The sequence below is a fragment of the Artibeus jamaicensis genome, unplaced genomic scaffold, assembly GCF_021234435.1.
Source record: "Artibeus jamaicensis isolate MK-2021 breed Jamaican fruit bat unplaced genomic scaffold, CSHL_Jam_final contig_484, whole genome shotgun sequence".
In the NCBI taxonomy this organism is placed as follows: domain Eukaryota; kingdom Metazoa; phylum Chordata; class Mammalia; order Chiroptera; family Phyllostomidae; genus Artibeus; species Artibeus jamaicensis.
Window position 1 is genome coordinate 7,791,216 of NW_026521859.1, and position 23,650 is coordinate 7,814,865.

The 23,650-nt window shown below is 41.5% G+C and overlaps 1 protein-coding gene across 1 annotated transcript in view; it reads left to right on the top strand.

Moving 5' to 3' along the window:
- The window catches only part of TNFRSF21 (TNF receptor superfamily member 21), a 64,545-nt gene extending 42,129 nt beyond the window's left edge, over positions 1–22,416 (top strand). Inside the window, exons 4-6 of the mRNA XM_037142550.2 lie at positions 160–425; positions 19,388–19,616; positions 21,026–22,416. Of these exons, the coding sequence (XP_036998445.2) occupies positions 160–425; positions 19,388–19,616; positions 21,026–21,255 (725 nt within the window). The 3' untranslated portion in view covers positions 21,256–22,416. The remainder of the gene's footprint in view (positions 1–159; positions 426–19,387; positions 19,617–21,025) is intronic.
- The last annotated feature ends 1,234 nt before the right edge of the window (positions 22,417–23,650 follow it).

Below are 23,650 nucleotides of genomic sequence, written 5' to 3' on the forward strand. Positions count from 1 at the left end.
TAGGAGTCAATGCATTCCTTTGAGGTGAAACAATAAGTATGCTGCCTTTAGTTTGTTATAACAGAGCGGCCTTTATTATAAAGACCTTCCCTCGTTTGTTTGTTTGTTTATGTCCTTCCTTCCTTAGTTATTATTATTTTTATTTTGTGTCCGGAACAGGTATTGACATCCTGAAGCTTGTGGCAGCCCAGGTGGGAAGCCAGTGGAAGGATATCTATCAGTTTCTCTGCAATGCCAGTGAGAGGGAGGTGGCCGCTTTCTCCAACGGGTACACCGCGGACCACGAGCGGGCCTACGCGGCTCTGCAGCACTGGACCATCCGGGGCCCCGAGGCCAGTCTCGCGCAGTTAATTAGCGCCCTTCGCCAGCACCGGCGCAACGATGTGGTGGAGAAGATCCGTGGACTGATGGAGGATACGACCCAGGTAAGGTACTCCGGCTCTTCTGTCTTTCCTGCTGACGTTTTGGTTCCTGTGCTTCAGATTTTGCCAGGTATATGTAATAAGGAAACATAACTGATGTTAGGTGTCGAGGTATACACACGTGTACGTGCACATGCACACACCTTCAAAGGCATTAGTTCTCAGTGGGTATTCATGAGAACCATCTAGACATCTTTTAAAAGAATTATGGTACTTGGCCCCACTATAGACCAGGTCACAATCTCTACAGGGGACTAGGAATCAGTATTTTTCAAAGCTCTCCAAGTGATTCTAATGTGTGATATAAGAATCATTGTTTTGGGGGGACATTCTGACGTCAGACTGTGCAGCCCGATCTGTCCTCCTGAGTAGGAAGACTTTCTCCTAGACCCTCCCCCTCCAGGGGCTGTTTCCTGTGATGTGGTGGCTTAGGCGGGCTCCGTGTTACCTCCCGGGCCTGCGGGTGGTTCTGGCAGCAGCGAGTAACAGGGTTCAGCCTCCGCCTGGGCTCCTTCAACCCCCACATCGGATGGGAACCGAGGGGTCCTAGGAGTGTGATTTATGTAGTCTGTGGTCAGTGCGCCGTGGCCGTGGATCCAAAAGGCGCTGGATTTGAATCCCGGCTCTGCCACTTACTAGCTGGGTTACCAAAGGTAAGTGACTTGAGCTTTCTCTGCTTCTGTTATCTCATTTGTAAGCCGACTCTGTAGGGTGAATTACGACTAGAAATGAAGCGTATAAAATACCTGATGCAGTGCAGGCGTTCTGCAAATGGTAGTTATAATCATGACGTAACTCATTTTACTTAGCCTTTCTTAATCATAATGTGCTTCCCTCAAAGGCCACGAATTAAGTGTAAATTTGGATATTGGTTTATAATTCTCAAAGTCTTTGATTAAAGTTGTGGAATAGATTCCCAAAGTTAAAAAAAAAAAAAAAGATTATGCCACTGAGATTTGATAAAACCCACTTAAAATAGAAAAAGCCATTCTGCCCGTGTTGTTTTCTCGTGGCCCAAACTCATTACCTGGAAGAGCTGGTGCATTAACTCGAAATCACTATTTTTCTGCACCAAATTTTGTATCTCAAGGAACTCTATATTATGTGTTAAATATTTAAGGACTCCGAATGCTTTAACTTTTCATATCGACAGTGTCGTGTGTCTTCACCTAGTAAAGCAAATAGTTCAGGTGAATCTTTTATGTAAGCGACTAAATAAAAATTTATAGGTGCTAATGGACTCTGAAGGTAGTTTTTAAAGCTCCTGGCATATTTTTAACTTCTTTGAAATAAGGAATTTCGGAGAAAAACATTTCCTAACACATGTTGTAGTAAGCATTCAAAGACACACAACAGTGTCTTGTGAATTTCTGAGGGACAATCTCAATACATGTGGCTCACAAGTAAAACGAGGCTTCAAGTAGCTGGATTTGGTGGAAGGAGAGGTAGATGTTTAATGCCCAATTAAAGTGGCTGAGGTTCACCTGGAGGGAGTCCAGAGGCAGGCGTTACAGAGGCAAGTGTTACAGGTGTTACAGGTGTTACTTGGAGCATTGGCTTTAAGGAGAGGACTGGCAGGGCAAGGAGCAGACTTGAAGAAGAATTTTTGGATACCAGAATAAGTCACTAGACCTCCTTGATGATGCCCACAGTAACGAATAAAACGTGATGGGTGCCATGTTAGGATTGGTTAAGTGCAGTATTTAAGAAGGTGGGAAGATAACTATGATATATTGTTAAGGGAAGAGAGGGTTACTGAACTGCAGCTTGTATTTCTCATTAGAAAAAGCACATTAGGCATGGGAAAATACAAACACAGGAAAATGAAAATGCACATATGTTATGTTATTAAATTTAGGTGGTGGATGCAGAAGTGATTGTCTTCTCTTGAAATCATTTTCTATAATAAAAAATACTAATGTGATTTAAATGTGTTTTACAATGACAGCTGAAAGGGCACAAGAAAAGGGTAGGTGGGGTGCGTTTTACTGTGCTGCATTGAGGGTGACCATCCTCCTTTTAATTTAAGGAGAGCGGTGACAATCAATTCTCCCTTCTTTGGACTGCAAGAGGTTTGTGATGTTGGGTCAGATTTGCCAAAAATTTACTAAAACTCCCTTCGTTTTTGGTTTCTGTGAATCCATTTCATTTCTTTGTGTATACTCAGAATTGTGTATAATTTGGACCTAGTATTTGGGGTAGGTTTTGTTTTGGGGTGGTTTTTTTTTGGTATTGACCATAACAAATGCCTTTTTAAGGTTTCTCTGATAGTTGCATTGAATTCCATAAAAAGTTTATTGAGCAACTACTTTATCTCAGCTCCTGTCATAGTTGCTGGGTACAGTAGGCCCGAAGTCGCTATGGAGGAGAGTGATTTATAACAAAAACCACTGAGTCAATGAATAAGAAACACACTTAGTTCCGAGTGCCAGACTCTCATACTTTTAAGTTCTTTCTGTGCTCTATCTTCTCTAATAAAAGAAATATATATAATATCTATTTTTCATTACTTATTTTCTATAAAACAGTGGTATGAAAGCATCTTAGAGCTTTCTCTTTGGTGCTAGTACAGCCTACATGCTATGATGGATGCTGAGAAGGCAATATGAAGCTTCCTGTTCCATGCTTTAATAATGCCCTTCATTATCTAGCAACATTCTGGACCCAAATTGAACTCTATATTAATAGACAATGAGCATGGATTCCTGGCTGCCAAATCTTACCAACTGCACAGTATGTAACTGTATGTTCATAGTTTATCCCTGAGATTTGTGGAGTCAAACCAGAAAATCAGAACGCAGGTGGCATAATTGAGACTGATTTTTCCCATCTTATGGTGGATTTGTATTCTTTGGGTATTGTGGTACTGCCCCAGGAGCTAACGGACTCTTAATGTGTAAAAATGACTGTGCGTGTTTAAAAATGGTTAATGTTTGCTCCTATTCATGAGCTTGAGAGTACCTATGTTATGTTCCACTCAAAGGATTAACCCCAGTGTGCTTTTCAATGACCTTGGTCAAGAACAGCTGGTCCATCATTAACCCTGGCAGCCTATTAGCCATTTTTAAACTAAACACATTCAGGAAAAAAAAATGTGTTTAGTTTAAACACTTTTCTTTAAAAAAATCTTTTTATACTTAAAAAAATTACATAGTAAAATTCACTTTTTTTGGTGTACTGTTCTTTGAGTTCTTTTTTTAAAAGACTTTTTTTTAGCATTTTTAGGTTTAAAGCAAAATTGAGAGGGAGGTGCAGAGATTTCACACAGTGCCCCCAGCTCCCGCACATGCACACCCTCCCCCGTTATCAATATCACTCACCAGAGTGGCATATCTTTTACCAAGGATGTACCTACAGTGGCACATCATGATCGTCCAAAGTCAGTGGTTTACTGCAGGGTTTACTCTTGCTGTTACATATTCTATGGTTTGGACAAATGTATAATGACATCTGCTCATCATTATAATCATACAGAGTATTTTTACTGCTATGTCAGTCCCCCTGCTGCACCCCTGGCAACCACTGATTGTTTTATTGCCTCCATAGTTTTGCCCTTTTCAGAATGACCTGTAGCTGGAATCTGGCCTCTTTCACTTACGGCTCCTCCTTGTCTTTTCATGACTTGATAGCTCATTTGTTTTTAACAGGGAATATTATTTCATTGTCTGGGTGTACCACGCTTATCCATTCATCCACTTTATCTTAGGTAATGAGCTGTATTTTTCAGTGATCTCTTCTTTCAACATCTAAACTGAACCCGGCCTTCCAGGATTCTATCTGTTCTCTCCTTCCAGGGCATGAGCATTTGGAAAAAGCAGCAAAGCAGAGGGAACAGTAGTTGGAACTTACTGGGACTTGGCCAAAGCTTCTTAAAAATCAAAATGAAACAAAAACCTAATATAACATTCTCTCTTTCTCTACCCTTTTACTTTGATTTTTTTTCTGTAGATTTATTTAAAGAAAGCCCTTTGTAAGTAGCATTTATTTAAGGTTTAAAAATATCTAATCTGACAGCTTTTGTCATTTAATTTGGGAATCTCAGTGTGGTTACATTTTTAATGTAATTACTTGTATATTTGGGTATAAATCTACTCTCTTATTATTTGTTTTGTATTTGTCCTGTCTGCCCTCTTTTTCCTCTCTCCTCTTTAAAAAGGATTTTATGTATTTATTTTTAGAGAGAAGGGAAGGAGGGAGGAAGAGAGAAACATGGATGTGAGAAACACCTGTGGTTACCTCTCGTATGTGCCCCCATGGGGACAGAACCCACAGCCCAAGCATATGCCCTGGCTGGGAATCGAACCGGCAAGCTTTTGCTTTGTGGGATGACACCCAAACCACTGAGCTACGCCAGTCAGGGCTGTTTCATTTCTTGCCTTGTTTTGGCTTAATCAAGTATTTTTTATTATTTGACTTACTCTCTTCTGTTAGCTTGTTAGTGACACATTTTCAGCCCTTCACTTAGTGAATACCATGGAGATTACAATATACACACTTCAATAAAGAGAGACGTTTTATAAATGTGCACTTTTTACTGTTTTCAAACAATACAACAGCCTCAGAAGACTTTAGTCCTGTTTAGCCTTTTCTTCCATTATGTTTTTTGATGTCATGAATCTTAACACTTCACTCTTCTTAACCCCCCTAGGGGCATAATTACTGTGGTTTCACGTAATCAGGATTCCCGTTGATTTACCTGTAGATAAACATTTTCTGTTGTTCTTTCTTCATTTCTTTCTGCAACTTCAGCTTCTGAGATCATTTTTCTTTGGCATAAAGAATATTTCTTAGAGGTTTCCAGCAATAAACAGATTTTCTTCATCTGGAAAATGCCCACTAAATCAATACTTTGTATTATTTGCCCTTTGACTTTGAAGGATAGAAAGAAAATAGGATTTAAGCTTGACAGTTATTTTCCTTCAGGCCTTGCATACCTGGGTTTACGTGCCCCCTGCTGAACAGTGAGGGAGTGATTTTATTTTTAAATCTATGTTACATAACAAATAATGTGTGCAATATTATAACGGCACTTTGGGCAATGCAAAGATGAATAAGTAAGACAAGGTCAGTGCCATCACTGACGGTAGTTCACAGCTGAATGGAAGAAACTCGCACGTATGACTTAAGGGGGGAAACGAACCAGGGTGGGAGGAGGGGAGTACTAGATGTACAATTAATCAGCCATAAAGGCCACAAATGGAACATCGGTGCGGCGGTGTGTGCCAAGCGAAATTCCTGTCCTGGCAGCATCTCACTTTGGGGCTGTTCAGGTAAATTACTTGGCCTCTCTGCCTCAGTTTTTTCCCTGAGAAAATGGGAACACCATTAAGTGCTTGTCCTGTGAGCTGTGGTGAGAGTCGGTATGACCCACAGTCAGCACTTAGTGACTCTGTACTATTAATAACTGCAATTATTCCCAGGCTCTAGAGGTAAGAGAGATGGAAGAATGTTTCTAACTAGCTCCAACTCATACACATAATAGATCCTTTAAATTCTGAGCACTAAAGTTTACTTAGTGTGAGGTGTGGAGGGACTCCCACTTCAAGACTGCTTAGATGCTAAGCACCAAGGGTTGCTCTCTGGATCCGGTGCCCAAGAACTGGAAATCCCGGCCGATTGGAAATGTCTATCCCGTATTGCCTGCGTGAACATTCCTTGCCTGTGGGATGTCTTCCCTGGTGAAGAAACACAGGTGGCGGTATGTGTAAAGATAAAGGTCTGTGCTTTCAGTGCAGTCAGAAAAAGGGCAACAAAATCGAGCAACCACATTTCTAGGGTTCCCTTTATGCTTTTTTCTTTTCTTTTAGAAGCTTCGTATATTTAGATAGGCTTAACTGGTGCTGTCTTTCCCCACCCCTCACTCCCTTGAAGGGGGGTGAACTCGTTTGTGTTTTTATTGATTCTGAATTTTCTGTTTAAAATGGGAGTTCAAGTGGTTATCAGGAGTAAATGAGGTGTAATGGCTTGCTAATCTGGGGTGTAAAACAGGGAGGTGCTAAAGTAATGCTTATTGGGATTTCAATGCCAGTATTTCTTTACTTCATTTTGAAAAAGGCAAGGAAAAGGAATTTAATGTACATTTTTAAAATAATATTTTTAAAAATCACAATAATTTAAAATAATATATTATTTAACTGTTCGTTTTGACCACAAATTCAAAAATGTAAAGAACTGACACGTTTAGACACGGAGTTGGTTATTTCATCTGTCCTTCCATAGGATTGAGTAGATTAAAACTGCACTGCAATGAACAACAAATGGACCTGAAGCCAGTGTCGTTGTTGCTGACTTGTATGTAGTAGAATGATTTGATCCTTGGGTAGGGTATCTTATCCTTTCCAGAATTCGCATGGAACTATATCCCAGGGGACCAGTTCATTTTCTCTCTCTCCCTTTCGCCTTCTCCCTCCTTTCCTCTTGCTCTCACTCTTGCTCTTGCTCTTGCTCCTGCTCTCTCGACTACAGTAGACTCTGTGTTGCAGATCGGGTGACTTCGCTCTATATAATCAACTGGGAGATTCTTAACAGTGAGAAGAGCACTGGGCATTCTCTTGGTGAGGACAGAACCACTGCTTCTGCCACCGAGGGAACTACAGTCACTGCTTTTTTTGCTTACCAGCTGCAGGATGCAGCTGTCCTTATCGAAGGGCTGACTGACACCAGCTATTTTCGGAAATTTAATATAGTGAGGATGAGTTGAGGCAAATACCAGCTGTACATTTTACTGTTGGAGTTCTGGCTATTCAAATTTTGTCTTTGTCTTCACTTTGCTAGTTGGTCATCTTTTAGAAAATAGAGATTATTGTTCTAAGGCCTTAAGATGTTGGCTAAACATGCACATATTCACCCTTTGCACCCTGTTGTATTACCACAGCATATGAGGTCATTTAAGGTCAGGTTACTTAATTTGTAGAGTGTGACTTCAGGCTCTGGGGAACTTCTGGGATGATGGGAAGATGTTATAAAAGGATTGCTGACCCACACTAGGTCCTGGTACACTAATGGTGCTTGTGTTTCAGGTGCTCACTGTACGTACATAAAGAAGCAATGTCTCTGAATAAGGGTTTAGGGTTTTAATTTCACTCAGGCGCTTCTACTTATTATCATATTTTAAGGTTCATTTAGTCAGTCAACAACCTTTGGTTGAGCACCAGCCACATGCCTGGTAGTATGTAAAATATAGTTCACAAGCTGAGATGGAGACACGTGTGCAAATAATTACAATTCAGGGCATAAGCAGATGTTACATACAGTAGAAGTGTGCATGAGGGAATGTGAGATACAATCAGAAGGCAGGGGTGCCCAGTCCACCAAAATATACATAGAAAACAAGAGCAGGTATGTATTTGTTGATTTCAAAGTCATTTTAAAAAGATGAACTGCCATTTCTATAAGACTATATTTTGATCTTCCCCTAGACTTTCCCATTTCCCATCTGGTTTCTGCCTGAGGAGAACCACGTACTTTTTCACACTAAGGGCTTCTCAAACCTTGGATTCTGCGAAGAATGTCTGATTTACTTAGAACCTAGTTTTGTTTTGCTCACTAGCAAGCTTTTTGGAAATCTCTCACTGTTCTGCAGTATTAAAAGTGTAGAAATAAGGTGCCGCTTCACATCAAGTGCTGGAATTTGAACTGGGAATCTCCAAGAACTAATATAAGGGACTGACGAATTAAACAATTTGATTTTGGTCCTCTGGATTCAGTTTGAATCTTGCGTTTGCCACTCACTGAGTGACTGGTACCAGACAGGGCGCCTGGCCCAGAGCGGGTCTGCCCAGAGCCTGCTGTAGTGTGTGGGCTCTTGCCTTTGTGTAGGAAGGATTTCATAACATGAGTGCAGGTCATTGTGAGGGTCCATTTATTAAAGCTTGGGACAGTGCAAAGCTGGGGAAGGGCTTAGCATAGAAGCAGTAACAGGAGAGCCTGGGCTGGGCTGCCTGAGCTCACTGGGAAGTCAGAGAAAGGGGGGCCTTGGGGACAGGTTCAGGGAATCAGCCTGGGACAAGCTGCAGCTGCCCATTTCTCTCCCGGCTGCAAGCCTTGAGGTCCATTAGAGTCCAGGAGATGTGTGCTTATAAGGGAAGAGGAGATGGAAGGAAATGGTCCTGGGCTGCTCCCCAGAGGGAGAGCTCTGAGTGTTGGGTCCTTTGTCTTGAGTTTTTATCTCTTTCAGCTGAAATCTTAGGGGACGACTCAGAGGAGGGTTTCAACAGAGTATGCATCACTTTTCCAGGTGTGCACACCTTACCTAGGTGTGCTTTCTCAGGGTGGTGGTCTCCATTGATTATTGCCTTGGCAGGGGTCCTTAATCATTGCAGCTGATCCTGGTTTTGCTGAAATACAACCGAGGCCTAGATGTTACCTCAAGGGAGGTGACCTTCTGTATCAAGCTGTAAATTGCCCAGCCACTGTGCTCAGCTGTCTGTCTCAGTTTCCCTATTTCCACTTGCCAAGGAATTTTCCTAGCTTCTTACTACCCTGTCTCATGACCTTGAGTAAGTGCCATGAAGTCTTCAAGCCTCAGTTTTTTCACAGTTGCTTTGTAAGTATCTGGTGAGGACTAGAGATAGTGAGTTTATATACAAAAACAGTGTGTATATAAATTGGATTTAGTGAGTGTAAATGCCTCATCTTGCACTCGACATATAGTAGAGTCTCAGTGAGTTTTCTGCTACAGTTTGAACACATTCTTTTTTTTAGACCCAAGAACAAATAGTACTACTCTACTTTAATAATACACATTAAGGAGAAAGGGAAGCAGAGTTTGCTGTGTTACCTGTTGTGTCCCAAACACCATCAAGGGGCTTTAACATCTGTGCTTATCTAGCAAGATTTGTGGTCCTGTGGGGTATAGGTAGGTAGTAGAATTAAAATATATTTCTGTTATTTTGTTGAATGACACGTCAATTGTAAAATGTACCATTATTATATGGTACTACTAAGAAAGCCCTAGGTGGTGTGAGTCGTCATCAGGATTGTCTGTTAGAGTCCTGGTCAGGGTGCGTGCCTGGTTTGTGCGTTAGGGCCTGTCCCCTCGGGAAGGCAGCCAAAGGATGTTTCTCTCCTCTTTCTCCCTCCCTTTCTCTTTAAAAACAACTTTAAAACATAAATAAAAATACTGCCAATTGTAGTTGGAAGATATATCCCTATTTTAGAGATGCTAAAATGTGGAAAAATATGCATTATTGAATAAATGAAATATGGTAGTTAAACTTGAGATATGCAAGTTATAAGAAGAAAAAGGCTGGGAAACAGATTCTTGGGGTATTGATATCAGTATAGTCTCCCCAACACACACATATACAAGTCTTTTTTTTTTTAAGTAGTCTTTAAGGACAAGATGGTTTAACACTATTTAGTAAACATTAATAGAACCCCTATTTTTATTTATTTTTATTTTTTTTAAAGATGACGTGACTCAGATTCACTCTGATCATGTCCTCTTTTTTTAAAAAAATATTTTATTTATTTATCTTTAGAGGGGAAGGGAAGGAGAGAGGGAGAGAGCAACATCAATGTATGGTTGCCTTTCGTGCATCCCCTGCTGGGAACTGGCCTGCAGGGAACTGGTCTGCAACCCAGGTATGTGCCCTGACTGGGAATCGAACCTTGATTGTCTGGGTCGCAGGCCCGCGCTCAATCCACTGAGCTACACCAGCCAGGGCTGGAACCCCTATTTTTTAAAAAAATTATTTATTGATTTTTAGGGAGAGAGGGAGAAACATCGATTTATTGTTCCACTTATTATATGCATTCATTGGTTGCTGTTTGTATGTGACCTGACGGGGGTCGAACCTGCAAGCTTGTGTTTGGGGATGATGCTCTAACCAACTGGTGTACCTGGCCAGGGCCACGCACCCATTAGGTTTTTGAGTTCTGTATTAGGCACTGAAGATACTAAATGAATATTATATAAAACTGCTGGATTTGAGGTGGGCTTTTATTTTTTTCCTAGACATGTTTCTCGACATTCAGAAAAGGCTGAGTCTATCAGTTGATGACATTTTCCAGCCCATGAATCCATACCCTTTCTCATAAAGTACATTGGGAACAAATCAGGATCAATATGGTAAAAAGAAGCTTATTTTCTTCATCATTTACCAGTGATGAAGATCGTATGTTCATTTTTTTTTAAAGCCAAAACACATATCTGGATAAAGCTTAGTAGCTTCCAGTTCTGGCCTAGCCGCTCACCCTGCGTTTGTGAGACCGTCTGTACATCTGCTATAACCCAAGTGCCAATGATGGGTATACTTGGTGGTGAGGAATCACATCACGGTTAGCGCTAGGTTTTACTAGTACCAGTTAATTTCAGCATTTAACACTTCTTATTCCTCACTGTTGCCTTGAGAGAGACGGCTGTGTCACTCATGATTTTCCCATGAAAAAATGATCGCAGAGGGATTTTTGATTTCTCCACAATGGAGCTGAGTCAGCGATAAGCTGGAATGACCAATCATTAGAGTGGCTTAACACCCAAAAACTAGTAGGAAAAAAAATGGGGGAAATATTTTGTTTTCTATAATTACAATAGTAGGTAAGGCTCTTCTGAGAATGAGAAAAATCACAGAAATGATACAAGAAAGATTTAACTACTTAACAATAACTATACAAGACAAAACATATGCAAATCTAAAGATAGAATAATTGGGAGAAGTTGTTTGCAACATAGGGTTAATTTTCTTTAAGATGAAGAGTTGTTACACATTAATTAAGGCAACAAAAACCCCAAAGAAAAATGAACAGTTCACAGAAAATACTGAAGGCTCTTAAAGGTAAACAGATTTTTAACCTCATTCTGAATCAGAAAAATTCAAGTTGAAACATATACTGAGATACATCTTTAACCTCTCAGATTGGCAAAGAGGGAAAGGTGTGACCTTGAAGATTCTTGTGTCTCAAGGGAACAGAAAAAGAACAGCACCCACTGCTAATGGGCGTGTGCAGTAGCCCAGCGCCCGTGGACGGCCATCTGCCATTAGTAACTGTCAGTTGACCACTGACGACATTCTGTTTCTATCAGTACGTCTCCATGTATTTCCATATTGTCCCACATATGTGCTGCGTGATGAAAGTGCAAAAGTATCCTTTGTAGCATCTCCAATAACAAGAATGGAAGCATCGTAAGTGCCCTGCAGTAGAGAACTGGTCATGGAATATCCATACATTGGGACAGTATAAACTTGTCAAAAAGAGTGACTCAGATCCTTCTGTGCTAACCTCAAGAACTGTTTTTAAGTGGAAAAAGGCAAAGTGTAGAACAGCGTGTGTGCAGTATGTCACCATATTTTCAAAGAAGAATGTAAAAAATAAGGAGAGCTGGAGTGGGGTATAGAATATGTATACCTATTTATTAGTGCAAGCATAGACTCTTTCTGGAAGTCAGGGAATTGGTAGCAACGGTTATCACCTGGAAGGGGAACTGAGGAGCTGGGACTTGGAAGCCAGAGGTTAGTGAGGGAGAAGTATATTTTTCTGTTACTTCTTTTGAACCACTGGAATTGTGTACCACATATATTGTAATTCTAATGTCATGAACCCATCTGATGATTTTATTAAGTAATGCTAATTTAATCAAATTTAGCAAGTTCAAAAAGCTTGAGTAAAAGATCAGCTTGATTATTCTTATGTCAGGGTTGTGAGTTTCCTGTGAATTTACCTTCTGTCCTCCACAGTGCCTTAAGGCATCCTTTTAAGATTTGAGCAGCTTTTTTGCATGGTTAGAATTATTCAAAGGCTTTTAGTGGAAAGGCTTCCTATTGCCCCATTCAGTAGAGTTTAGGGAAACTCAAGTCATTTCCAACAGTGTGATCTCCTATGTCCATGGGCTGAGCTCTTATAAGGCTTAGCAGTATATTTGAATGTGGACTCCGCCTCTGAACCAAGGGAGCCCACCAACAATCCTCATTTCCTTGGTTGAGTTAGCTAGCCAGTGAGTCAGTCAGCTCCCGGCTGCAGTATTGCCATTGATGTCAGCAGGCCTACAGCCTGCAGACTCACGTGCCAGCAGCTGGGTGGGACACGCCCTCCCTCCCTCCCTCCCTCCCTCCCTCCCGAGCCAGCTGGTTCTTACCAGCTTTGGCAGCTTTGTACAGCACTGCTTGTGTGACTTCCTGCGGTTTTTCCCCTGTGCATCTAGAAGAGGAACAATTGTTTTGCTTAGGGCAAGAATTGGCCTCACACACCTTGGCTTAAATTTGTAGCCTTTAGGGTTCAGTTTTGAAATTAACTCTTAGAAATGATCAGAATTAGCAGGTGACATGTGCACAAGACAACAGCATGTACCTTGATTTGGGCTTGGGCTACTTAAGGGAGAGACACACCTTGGCCAGGTAACTTGGGCTAAAGTTCGAATGCAGTCTTAAAGTTGTAGTTGAAACAAAATCCTTTCCTTATCCTAAACTGGGACAAATCTAGGTGGGCGAGGGGTGTTTTTTAAAAGTAATTCCCCAGTGGTTTTGGCATTTTTTGGCCATGGTAATCCTGCAAGCCTCCTGAGGGTGGTGAGTTCACCTGCAGGCTCCGCTGCTGGTGCCCCACTCACCTGGGCAGTGTGTAGTGTTCAGTGCGTTCTGCAACCCCTGTGGTCTAGCACAGGGGTTCCCAGGGAAGCTGAGCAAGGCATCCTGGCATTTACTCCTGTCCCAGCTTCCATCCCATGACCTCCGATGACCCCAGGAAGATCTAGACAGCATAAGGTTGGCAGTGTCTACTTGCCAATTGATGATTTATGCAGTGGAAGCACCTCCTTGCTCCTTTTCCTGTGATCTGGGCTGAGCAGGAGCAAAAAGAACCGAAGACTAGACAATTAGAAAACTAGGAAAAGTTTGGGGGATTTTTGTCATAATCTTTGGCTCTTAGCCCATCTTTTAAATTTATTTTTCAAAGTTTTAAAAATGGGACCTAAAAAATAAAGTTGAAAGCACAGTACAACCACTACCTATAAACTTACCGGCTAGATTCAATAATTATTTACATTTTAGCATTTTTGCTTTATTTATGTGAGTGTATGCTTCTAGTCTATATTTTCATTTCTAAGACTTCCAAATTTCTGGTAACCCTTGTTTTAAAAGTTTAAGAATCAGCACTTCCTTATTTTCCTCTTAACTTTTTTCTTTTTGTTTGCAAAAAATTTTGCTAAGTAAATTTGGATTACTGCTGCCCAGATCCCTATTCTGGGTTGGATTTAACAAGAATTCACACTCTGGAAGAATATCTTAAATCATTGTCTCCTACTGAGACAGTCTAGTAAGCCAGAACAAATGGACAAGGCGGCTGAGACAGTTAAGCAGCAGCTTGTAGCCACCTAGTAAATCTCAAAATCCTATCTTCCCTAACCAGGGACACTTAGGAGTAAATGGTTTACACCTCTCCCTAACCAGGGTGCAAATAGCTTAAATCACCCTGCCTCTGGGAGACAGATAGCAGAAATCCAATTAGTGTCATTTGCACCCACCCCACCCAACGACTGAGCAAGTCTGGGAATAAATAAATCTCATTCCAGGGCTTGGCCTCCGGCGATGACCATTCTGAGGAGATCCTTCCCTGAGACCTCCACGCTCACTCTTCCCCTGGGCTTTCCCTTCCACTTCCCCCCCCCCCCCAAGCCAATACCTTGACTTTTTCTCTTCCAAGCCCTAATGGCTCTTCTGCTACCTCTGTAACTTTCTAAATAAACTTTCTCTTTATAATTTGAGTTCTTGGCTCTGAACTCTTTCTTTGCCAAACTCAAGAACTGAGGTCCAACTTCGCCAGCACTCTTGGTGACACTATTATTTTGGATTTTAAAGAAGCCTAGTACTTTTTCCTTTTTTGTTGGGGTGGTATATATGTGTATTTTTTTAAGGGAGAAAGAATTGTTTATAGATATTCTCCTTTATAGGTATCTGAACTTAGAATTTGAATAGAATCAGAGTAATTTTTGAGATGGGGGCTGGTAACCCTGATTATCTGAAATAATAATCAGTGTGGGACCACACTGATTTGGGTAACAAAGCATTCCTTATTATCTGAAGTCCTGTAAACATAGGGACTGAATAGATGCAGATTTCCAGAGGTGCTTATTCATAAGGCAAGGAGGATTGTGCTCTCTCTCTTTTTTTTTAATCAGAGCTCAATTGCACCTGCCCACATAGACCTATAGGAGGTCATGAAATCTCATTTGGGTGATTACAGGAGCCGCTGGGAAAGCAGGGGAAAGAAGCTCAAGACATTGTAATCATTAAATAGTTGTAGTTATGTATTTATTCATGCACTAGTTCCTTTGAGATAAACCGTTAGTGGAAGTGGAATTTGTTTTTCTGAACAGTCACTGGTCTGTGGGGATCTGAAATATTTCCAAATACAATGCATAGTTTTGATTACAGTTGAAGTGACTCTTATTTACAGAATCTCTCATCTGCATCTCAGGGCAGTCGTCCCGTGGAGTGTAAGCTCTGCTATTGAGTTACAGGCCATAGTAGACCCTGTCTCTGGGCCTTCACTCGGGCTTAGGGGCCAGGGCAGCTCCTTATGCTCTTGAGGTTGGTTGCCTATGGTGTTTATAGGGTTTGTCAGTTTCTCTAAATGCATTGAGCCCAGACAGGGAAGTGACCTGGCTCAGCAAAGAGGATTGTTTGAAACTAGACAGACCCGATCTTGAATCCTGGTTTTGTGACCTTAGTCAGGTTACTTAAACCTCAGTTTTCTCATCTGTAAAGTGGTGCTAATAAAGAGCTGCCTTAACAGCTAATGGATTACATATATTTGATGCTGGATTATTTTTCACAGTATAATAATGGCTTTTTTTTTAACTCCCTTTTTGTTTACTAGATCTGAGTAGTAACGAGCTGGCCAACTCAGATGGAATAGCAATTAGTTTTCATTGAATTAGCAAATAGACTTTTAAAAACTATTATTAAAGTGATGGAAATTTTCACGAGTGTAACATGGAACTCTTGTTTCTAAGCGTTAGACGAGGTCTGTGGGGAAAGTTTAGTTGGAAGGGTGACTTTGGACTGTAAGAAGATTTCTTCTTGAGTCGGTCAGGCATATCCGGCTGCAGCGCGGCCAAAGGCGGGCCTCTTGGAATCTAACTGGGTAGTGCCAGGAGCCAAGGGGTTAAGTTGATTTATTTTTGAAGATTGGTAAGGAGCATCCAGGCTGGGTCGTTAATGCTTCATTTCAGGGGTCACTGAGGCTTCAAAGTTGTTAATTAGTTGTATGAAAACAGATTGTTGCAACCACAGGGAGATTGTAATTGGGTAATAATCAAAAATAACTCAGGAGTAAACCTTAGCTGTGTGAACCAGTTGGGGGTAACTTGGAAGGCGAAAGGGATGTGGGGTGGGGGCCGGGGTGGGGATGGAGAATGAAATAGCAGAGGAAGAGAAACAATAAGACATAGTTTGAACAGAGATGGCCCTGTCCAACCTTTTCCATTTAGAAGAAGGGAAACAGGTGTGAGGAGGGACGTGGTTTTCCTAAGACCACACAGCTTGTCCGTGGTGTATTGCCTTTCTTCCTTAGCAGGATATTCTGGGGTTCCCATGAGTGTGATTTTTTTAGGAGTTGACTGTGGGAAATACAAAATGCATGCTGAAAAGATGACTTCTGAGGCCAGAGTTCTGGGTACATTACCTCATGCAGAGTATATTCAGGAATGTCGCCGGATCACAGGAGACAAGACAAGTGGTTTCAAAATCTTGTTTAATGGGTATACCACCCTTGTCTTGAATAAAGTTTGGAAGGATTTTTCCTGTACTATTCACAGTTGCCACTGCCCCCATCCTCCCCCCAGACCCCAGGACCTAGAGAAATACTTCAACCTTCCCCACCATATCATCTTAGGAAGGGCCAGGCAGCAGGGAAGTGGTTTGATATTAAAGAGGAGACTTACTGTAAAGCTGCAGCTTGCGGATGTGATTTGGTGGAGCACCCAGAGTGAGCACTCAGGTTTGGGCCTTTGGTTGAGATGGGAGTGAGGATTATAATGACACAGCTGGGAATGGTTCATTCCAGTACAACTGCGTTTCTTTAACAAGGAATACAGGTTACATCCTTGTTCTTAGAAACATGGCTACAAACCTCCGTAGCCCAGAGATGCTCAGGCTCACACCTTTCAGTCAGTACCTCGTTTAAATCTGTTTGGATAGTTCTTCATACTCAGTGGTTCTGGAACTCAGAAAGGAAATAGTCAGGTCAGCAGTGGAACTCCTGTTGGTGTGACTCAGCTGCTGAGTCAGGGGGACCATCTACCTCTTCCCATGTCAGTCCGGACTAATAACTGCAGTATCTGGAAGGACTCAGTGTACTTGCATGGAAACTAATCAGGAGGACACTTGGGGCTCATTCGGCCAAAATATATTACATGCTCTTGAAGTTTCCACAATATAACCATCTGGTTTTGGCTGTCTTTTTCCTTAGTATCCCTGCCCCCTCCCCTTCTGGTCTGTCTTACTGTCTCTACCTCATTTCTCAGTTGAGTCTTCCAAGCTACCACGATTACCTCATGGCCATAAAGCGAAAAGAACCGTACTTGTCGGGTTTCTCCAAAGGTGCTTCAGATATCTGGTGAACACATAAAAGAAAGGCCTATGGGACAAGTTGGCCAACGAAAGATCATTGCAGTAAGCTGCGGGGAGTGTTGCCCTTTTGTGCCCATGAACATTTAACAAAAGTATAGAGAAGAGCCCAGCCAAGCAGATGATCTTCCAGCTCTCCGGTTCCTTGGCTACCAATGTAAATAGAAGAGGCTGTGGCCACAACATTTTCAAGTTAGCAGAAGGAAAATATACTTATCAGGGGCCACTGCTTTCAAAAATAACATTTATTGTTTTTCTAATTATAAAGTTAATATGCCCCTGCAGAGGATTTGGAAAGTTCAAAGAAGCATAAGGAATAAATTAAGTTACTCATTTGGCGAATGCTTTGAAAAGTTTCTGCTCAAAGCGTTTGTAAGAAGATAAGACTCTCTTCTGTAAAAATCTGACTTTCTTGTTTAGAAAGTCTTCTCTTTTAGTGTCTGAATCTTATTAAAAGGGTTTGTCATTTGCTATAAACTCAATACCGAACCATGTATTTTCTGAATTAATAAAGTAAAGAATTCATCCTGGCTGGTGTGGCTCAGTGAATTGAGTGCCGGCCTGTGAACCAAACGGTTGCTGGTTCGATTTCCTGGGTTGCCGGCCAGGTCCCCAGTTGGGGGCATGCAAGAGGCAACAAATTCATGTATCTCTTGCACATTGCTATTTCTCTCCCTCTGTTCTCTCTCCCTTCCCTTCTCACTAAAAGTAAATAAATAAAATCGTTCAACAAATAAAATAAAGAATTCGTTCCCTTCCCTTCTCACCAAAAGTAAATAAATAAAATTGTTAAAAAAATAAAGACATTATTCCAAATATCCTGATGACTCAAATTTCTGATTAGAGATACCATGGGTAACACAATGCTCGAGTTGCATGTAGTGTCGCAAACCAATTTTGATGGATATTGTAAATATTAAGGTAAAGAGAGGAAGGAAGTTTCTGGGATCAATTTTTTTAATAGAAAAAAAATGCAAGTAACTTTAGAGAAATCCAGAATGCACTCGTCTATTGTGTATCCTTAGGAGCTGAACAAATTTTCTGGGAAGGTAATTGTCATGGTCTCTGGCTTTAACAGTAGTTGTTAGCTCCAGTCTGGTGATGCTAAAACAATTCCTAGGGACATTTTCATATTCACTTGACTCCTTAATTACAAGAGAGCATCACTTCAGCATTCTGTCTTTCCAAGTTAGGTTGGAAATCACGTGCTTAATTTCCAATGATCCTTTGGCAAAATTGGGGGGAAACTTACAAACTTCAAGTTTTGAACTGAGTTAGGAAATAGGTGGGTGGACTTCTTAGTCTGTTGGCATGTGATGTGTGGGCGGAATTTCTTTTTTAAACAAGAACAGTGCGCTATATTGACTGCGCATGTTGTCCAATGTAGTGTCCCTGAGAACCAGAGTGTAGACAAGCGCTCTTTGTCTGAGTGAATAAAAAATGTGTATTGGCATGAATGGGCCATGTGCGTTTTCAGGGAGGAAGGGCACATGCCAGGCCCTATTGAATTAAAACTTTTAAAGCATGTATGTAAAACTTGTCTGAGGGTCAGAAGGGGCCCCTGGCAGAGTGCACTGTCCAAGTCTTACACTAGCACTGGAAGGGTGTGGCTGGCTGTGCAGAGGAAAAATGTAGCTGGAACATTCAACATGCAGTAATGAGTGGTCTTCAGAATCTGCCGTCGGTTGGAGGAATTTCTTGGGTCTTAAAGGCTGTAAAAAAAAAAAGGCAGTTGTGTTTCCCTTGTGCGTTTTACAACTATTAATGTAATACTTTCAAATGAGAGTCTCTGTCTTCTTGTTGGGAACTGGAAATTTTGTTTGACTTGTGCGAATTAAGTCCTGAGAATTCTGGTTAGCGGTGATGAACAGCTCTGGGAAGAGTGCACATCACTCCCTGTGTGACCTGGCTCCCAGGTTTTATTGGCCAGAAGAGCCAATAAAAAGGTAAAGTCAATGGACTAGAAAATGCCACAAGTACCCACAGAGTTTTAAAGTGTAATGTCAAATGACTGGGCTGGGTGGGGATATCGGGCTGACCTGCAATGAACACTGGCTTCCTCCCCCGGGCTCTGGGCCCCCTCTGTGCCTTAGTCATTTCACCTGTAAAAAGGGGTGATAGCATTTGTCATTTCCCCTATCTCCACTATACACCTGGTACAGCCGTGGTTACACCTTAGCTGGCCAAAGTAGCAGCATGCTAACTCACTCCCCGAGTGGTGTGTTTGTGTGTATGTTTGTGTATCACAGGAATATGGTAAGTGGAGAGGGACTGTCAGAATGGGAGGGTTGATCTGTAAAATATTAGGTGGAACAAAAGAAAGCACTGAGAAAAGATTATATCTTTTTTCTCTATAATTTTAGGTATATAATTAAAAATTTTTTTGATTCCCTCCCGCAGCTGGAGACAGACAAACTTGCTCTTCCGATGAGCCCCAGCCCCCTCAGCCCCAGCCCCATCCCCAGCCCCAACACGAAACTTGAGAATTCCACTCTCCTGACCGTCGAGCCCTCCCCGCTGGAGAAGAGCAAAGGCTTCTTCGTGGATGAGTCCGAGCCCCTCCTTCGCTGTGACTCCACATCCAGCGGCTCCTCCGCGCTGAGCAGGACGGGCTCCTTTATTACCAAAGGTACAGACGTTCTTTAAGCCTTCCCCAGAAGAGCCCTCAGGGCTTTTATCTTGCCACTTCCACAGTTTAGAAGTAGTTGAATCATTGAAATGACCTGCCCTGGAACACGTGTCCTAGACAGCAAGATAAAGATGGCCTCAGAGAAATCATGTCTTCAGCCAGTGGGGATCCATCTAGAAAATCTTTCAGCCCCGACTGCCTGGCTGAGAGCCCTTTGTCCGTCACCCATTATCCTCATGATGCTATCAGACGTGTTTCAGGACAGGTCTGATGAAATGCAGCCTGGCAGGTTTTTGAAAATCATTTACAAGGCTTGTAGAATCCAAGGATTTAAAGCACTAACCTATCTTGCGTGTCTGAAGTATAGGTTTTAGTGACTTGAATTAAAATCCACTGTTAAGCATGGTTATAGACAAGTGTTTTAAACAATATAGATTGGTACTTTTAGTAAATAATTTGCCACTTTCAGTTTTTAATAGTAGGGTAGGGAATTAACATGTATACTATATTGATGACAGATTTTTTGTTAGAAATTTTCTAGTTTGTTTAATTCCACTTATATTTTAGTGAAAGGTTATATTTTATATATTTATAAAATGTTCCATTTTATATACATTTAAATATTTTACATATTTACTTATGTAAACTATTTTTTTTTATTTATGTGTTTTTGCTCTTAGTGGGCCAGTGTTAAAATATGGCAACATAATTAGAAAGTTATATGCAGATTGTATCGATTTGGGATTTTTGAGAGGAAAGAGTGGGTTGAGATTTTTGTTCAATAAATGAACTAGTGCCTTGGCTGGTGTAGCTCAGTGGATTGAGTGCAGGCCTGTGAACCACAGGGTCGAGGTTCGATTCCCAGTCAGGGCACATGCCTGGGTTGCAGACCAATTCCCAGCAGGGGATGCACAAGATGCAACCATACATTGATATTTCTCTCCCTCCCTTCCCCTCTAAAGATAAATAAATAAATTCTTTTTTAAAAAAAGATGAAAAAAAAATAAATGAACTACTGATGGGGGAAAAGAGTAAAGTTTTTTGGGGGGGATAGTTTTTTTTTGGTTTTCTTTTCTAAATATTACAGCATTCTCCTTGTGAGTTTTAGAATAATTTAGGAGCAGTCATTTAGGGTTAGGCAAACTTCATGTTAAAAGGCAGGCACGTCAACAGCCCATTGAAGCAGATCTTTTTCTGATCTTTATTAGGCAAATCTTGTTTTGGTATCTTATATGCAACACAAGTAAAAATTCCTGTGTCGATTAAAATGAGCCAGACGTTCGGTCGCTCACTGTGGGGTGGGGAGGGGGGGACATCCTGGGGGGGAGTGGCCGTCACTCCGCTCTCCTGCACGTCCACCCAGTACAGTCCCTTTACGGCCGGCCCCTTCCCTTCTCTCCCCTGTGCAGAGAAGAAGGACACGGTGTTGCGGCAGGTGCGCCTGGACCCCTGCGACTTGCAGCCTATTTTTGACGACATGCTCCACATTCTGAATCCTGAGGAGCTGCGGGTGATTGAGGAGATTCCTCAGGCTGAGGACAAGCTGGATCGGCTTTTTGAGATTATTGGAGTCAAGAGCCAGGAGGCCAGCCAGACCCTCCTCGACTCTGTTTATGGCCATCTTCCTGACCTGTTGTAGAACACAAGGGACACTGCGCTCTGAAAATTGCTCCTTTTAGTGGCAGGGTGGTTGTTTTTGGTTTTTTATTTTGTTTTTTTTTGGGGGGGGAGTGGTGTTTAATGGAGTATATGGCCAGTGTTTGGAGTTCTTTTTTTTTCCTTTCTTTTTTTTAACCCTCCTGTGAAGTTAGTTTATGAACCTTTTCAAGATGTAACTGTTGCAAAATACCCACTACTAAAGTTTTTTAAGTTCCATATTTTCTCTGTTTTGCCTTCTTCTGTATTGTCCAAGTTGTTCTGTGCACTTTAAATTCACTTCATGTACCGCAGACGCAGTGTGCCTGCTTCAGCGCGCTGGATTGTGAGCCTCTTTCAAAGTGCAGTGGCATCTTGTGAATTCTGTAAGCAGTCCTCATGTCTCAACATCCACATCTACTTTTTTATTATTACTATTTTTTATTATTATTTGCCATTTATGAGTTTTCTTAAGGGTTAAGAACATGTAAGACCCCGTTGAGTTACTGTAATTCAGTTAGATTTTGTGTTACCTTTTAATATGCCTTGTTGTGTAGTTCATATTCATGGCTGAAACTTGACCACACTGTTGCTGATTGTATGGTTTTCACCTGGACACCGTGTAGAATGCTTGATTACTTGTGCTCCTCTTACACTAATATACTCTGGGCTGGAGACATGAAATCCTCAAGCCACCAGGACTTGCTATGTAAGTGGCTTGACACCTGGGCCACCAAAGAACTTGAACTTCACCTTTTAGGGGTTGAGCTGTTCTGGAACATATTGCTGCACTTTGGAAAGTCACAACTGAGTGCCAGTGGCACCTTTTCCATAGGGAATTGCCCCAGCTTTGCTTTAAAGATGTCTTGTTTTTTATCCACACATAGTCCAGTCTGCCCTCAAGGCCTCAGTCTTGGTGGGTTTCCTACATCATTCAGTCACTTCAATTAAAAACGGCTGCAGCTGTAAGAACTCTTGTCTGATGTTTGCAACTATGCTCCCATTTATAAACGTTCTCTCTAATGCTCAGTTGCCAGATCCTAACGCAAAAAGGTGGTGTGGACTCCCTTGGTGTGGGCGGGGTTTGTGGATAATGGTGAGGGACTGACATCAGAAAAATGCCTTCAAGTGTACTAATTTATTAATAAATATTAGGTGTTTGTTACTTGAGTAGTTTGAGTATATTTAATTCTTGCTTTGTACACATGCTCAAGTTGAAACTCTTTGATTCATCTCTTGGGAAAATATGCATATTCTAAAACCCTCAGCCAATGAGCAAAGGTTTGTGTTGAGAAAAGTACCTGCAGATTAACAGAAAAGGATGACCAAGCACTAAATGACCACAAATTTTCTAGGTCTCCTGTGTTTGAGGTTGTCTCTATTTTAGAAATGAGATTTTGGGGGTTAGAGAGGTGCCAACAGTGAGGACGTGGATGGAGTACATTCCTTTTACTGATTTCCATCCAGGAAATTTACCACTCATGGGAAGGTCTATACAAGTTCATAGGCTTCTATATGAAACCTAATTGCCCCTGAGTAACTTCTTTCTTGGCAGTAAGGCAAGGTGAAATCTGATGATATGACATATTACATTACATTTATTATAATTTCTATTTCATCACATTGCTTAGCTTGGGAACACTAAACCAACAGAATTCCAATGGCCAGACCTCAGCAATTTTTAGTTCTTCTTTCAATGAGAAACTGGAAGGGGATACCCTGTCTGAGCACTTTGAGCCCATTTCAGGGTCCACACAGGGTTTGTTTTATTTCATCCACTCCCACGTGGGTGGTTTCCAGAGAACCATCCTGGTATTCGGTTTAACTGGTTCTCAGGCTAGGTTTCCCTTCCTTCTGTGGATAGAGGTCAGGAATTCTTCACACAACAAAAAAGCAAATTAGAATGGGTCATATATGGTAGCGGAGGAGACAGACTTTGTGTTTCAGAACATTTCAGGGCAGCCACATTTATTGTGGGGGTGGAAAACGATGGATGGATGCAAAAATGTTATGGTTATTAAGTGTAAGTCATTCAAAGATTGGGGATGCCCTTAACCATTTACACAGCTTTATGCTTTACACGGTGCTTTTACAGTATCCTATTGAACCAATCACCTCATGATAGGTACTATTATTGTACCTTTACAATATGAAAAGTGGGCTTGTAAAGGCTAAGGAAATTGCTTAAGGTCCTACAGCAGAGGTGTAGGAGTCAGACTTGAGTCTGAGTCCAAGACTGTTTACTCTGTTCAGGACTAGTAAGCAGCACTTCTTGGTCCAAAACAGTGGGCAAAGATCACAGTGATAAAATTTATCTGGGTTATAAGTAAAGCTGTATACTTACACATTTATTACATAATTGTGGAAGTACAGGAATGGGGTGGTCTTGAAGACCCAGG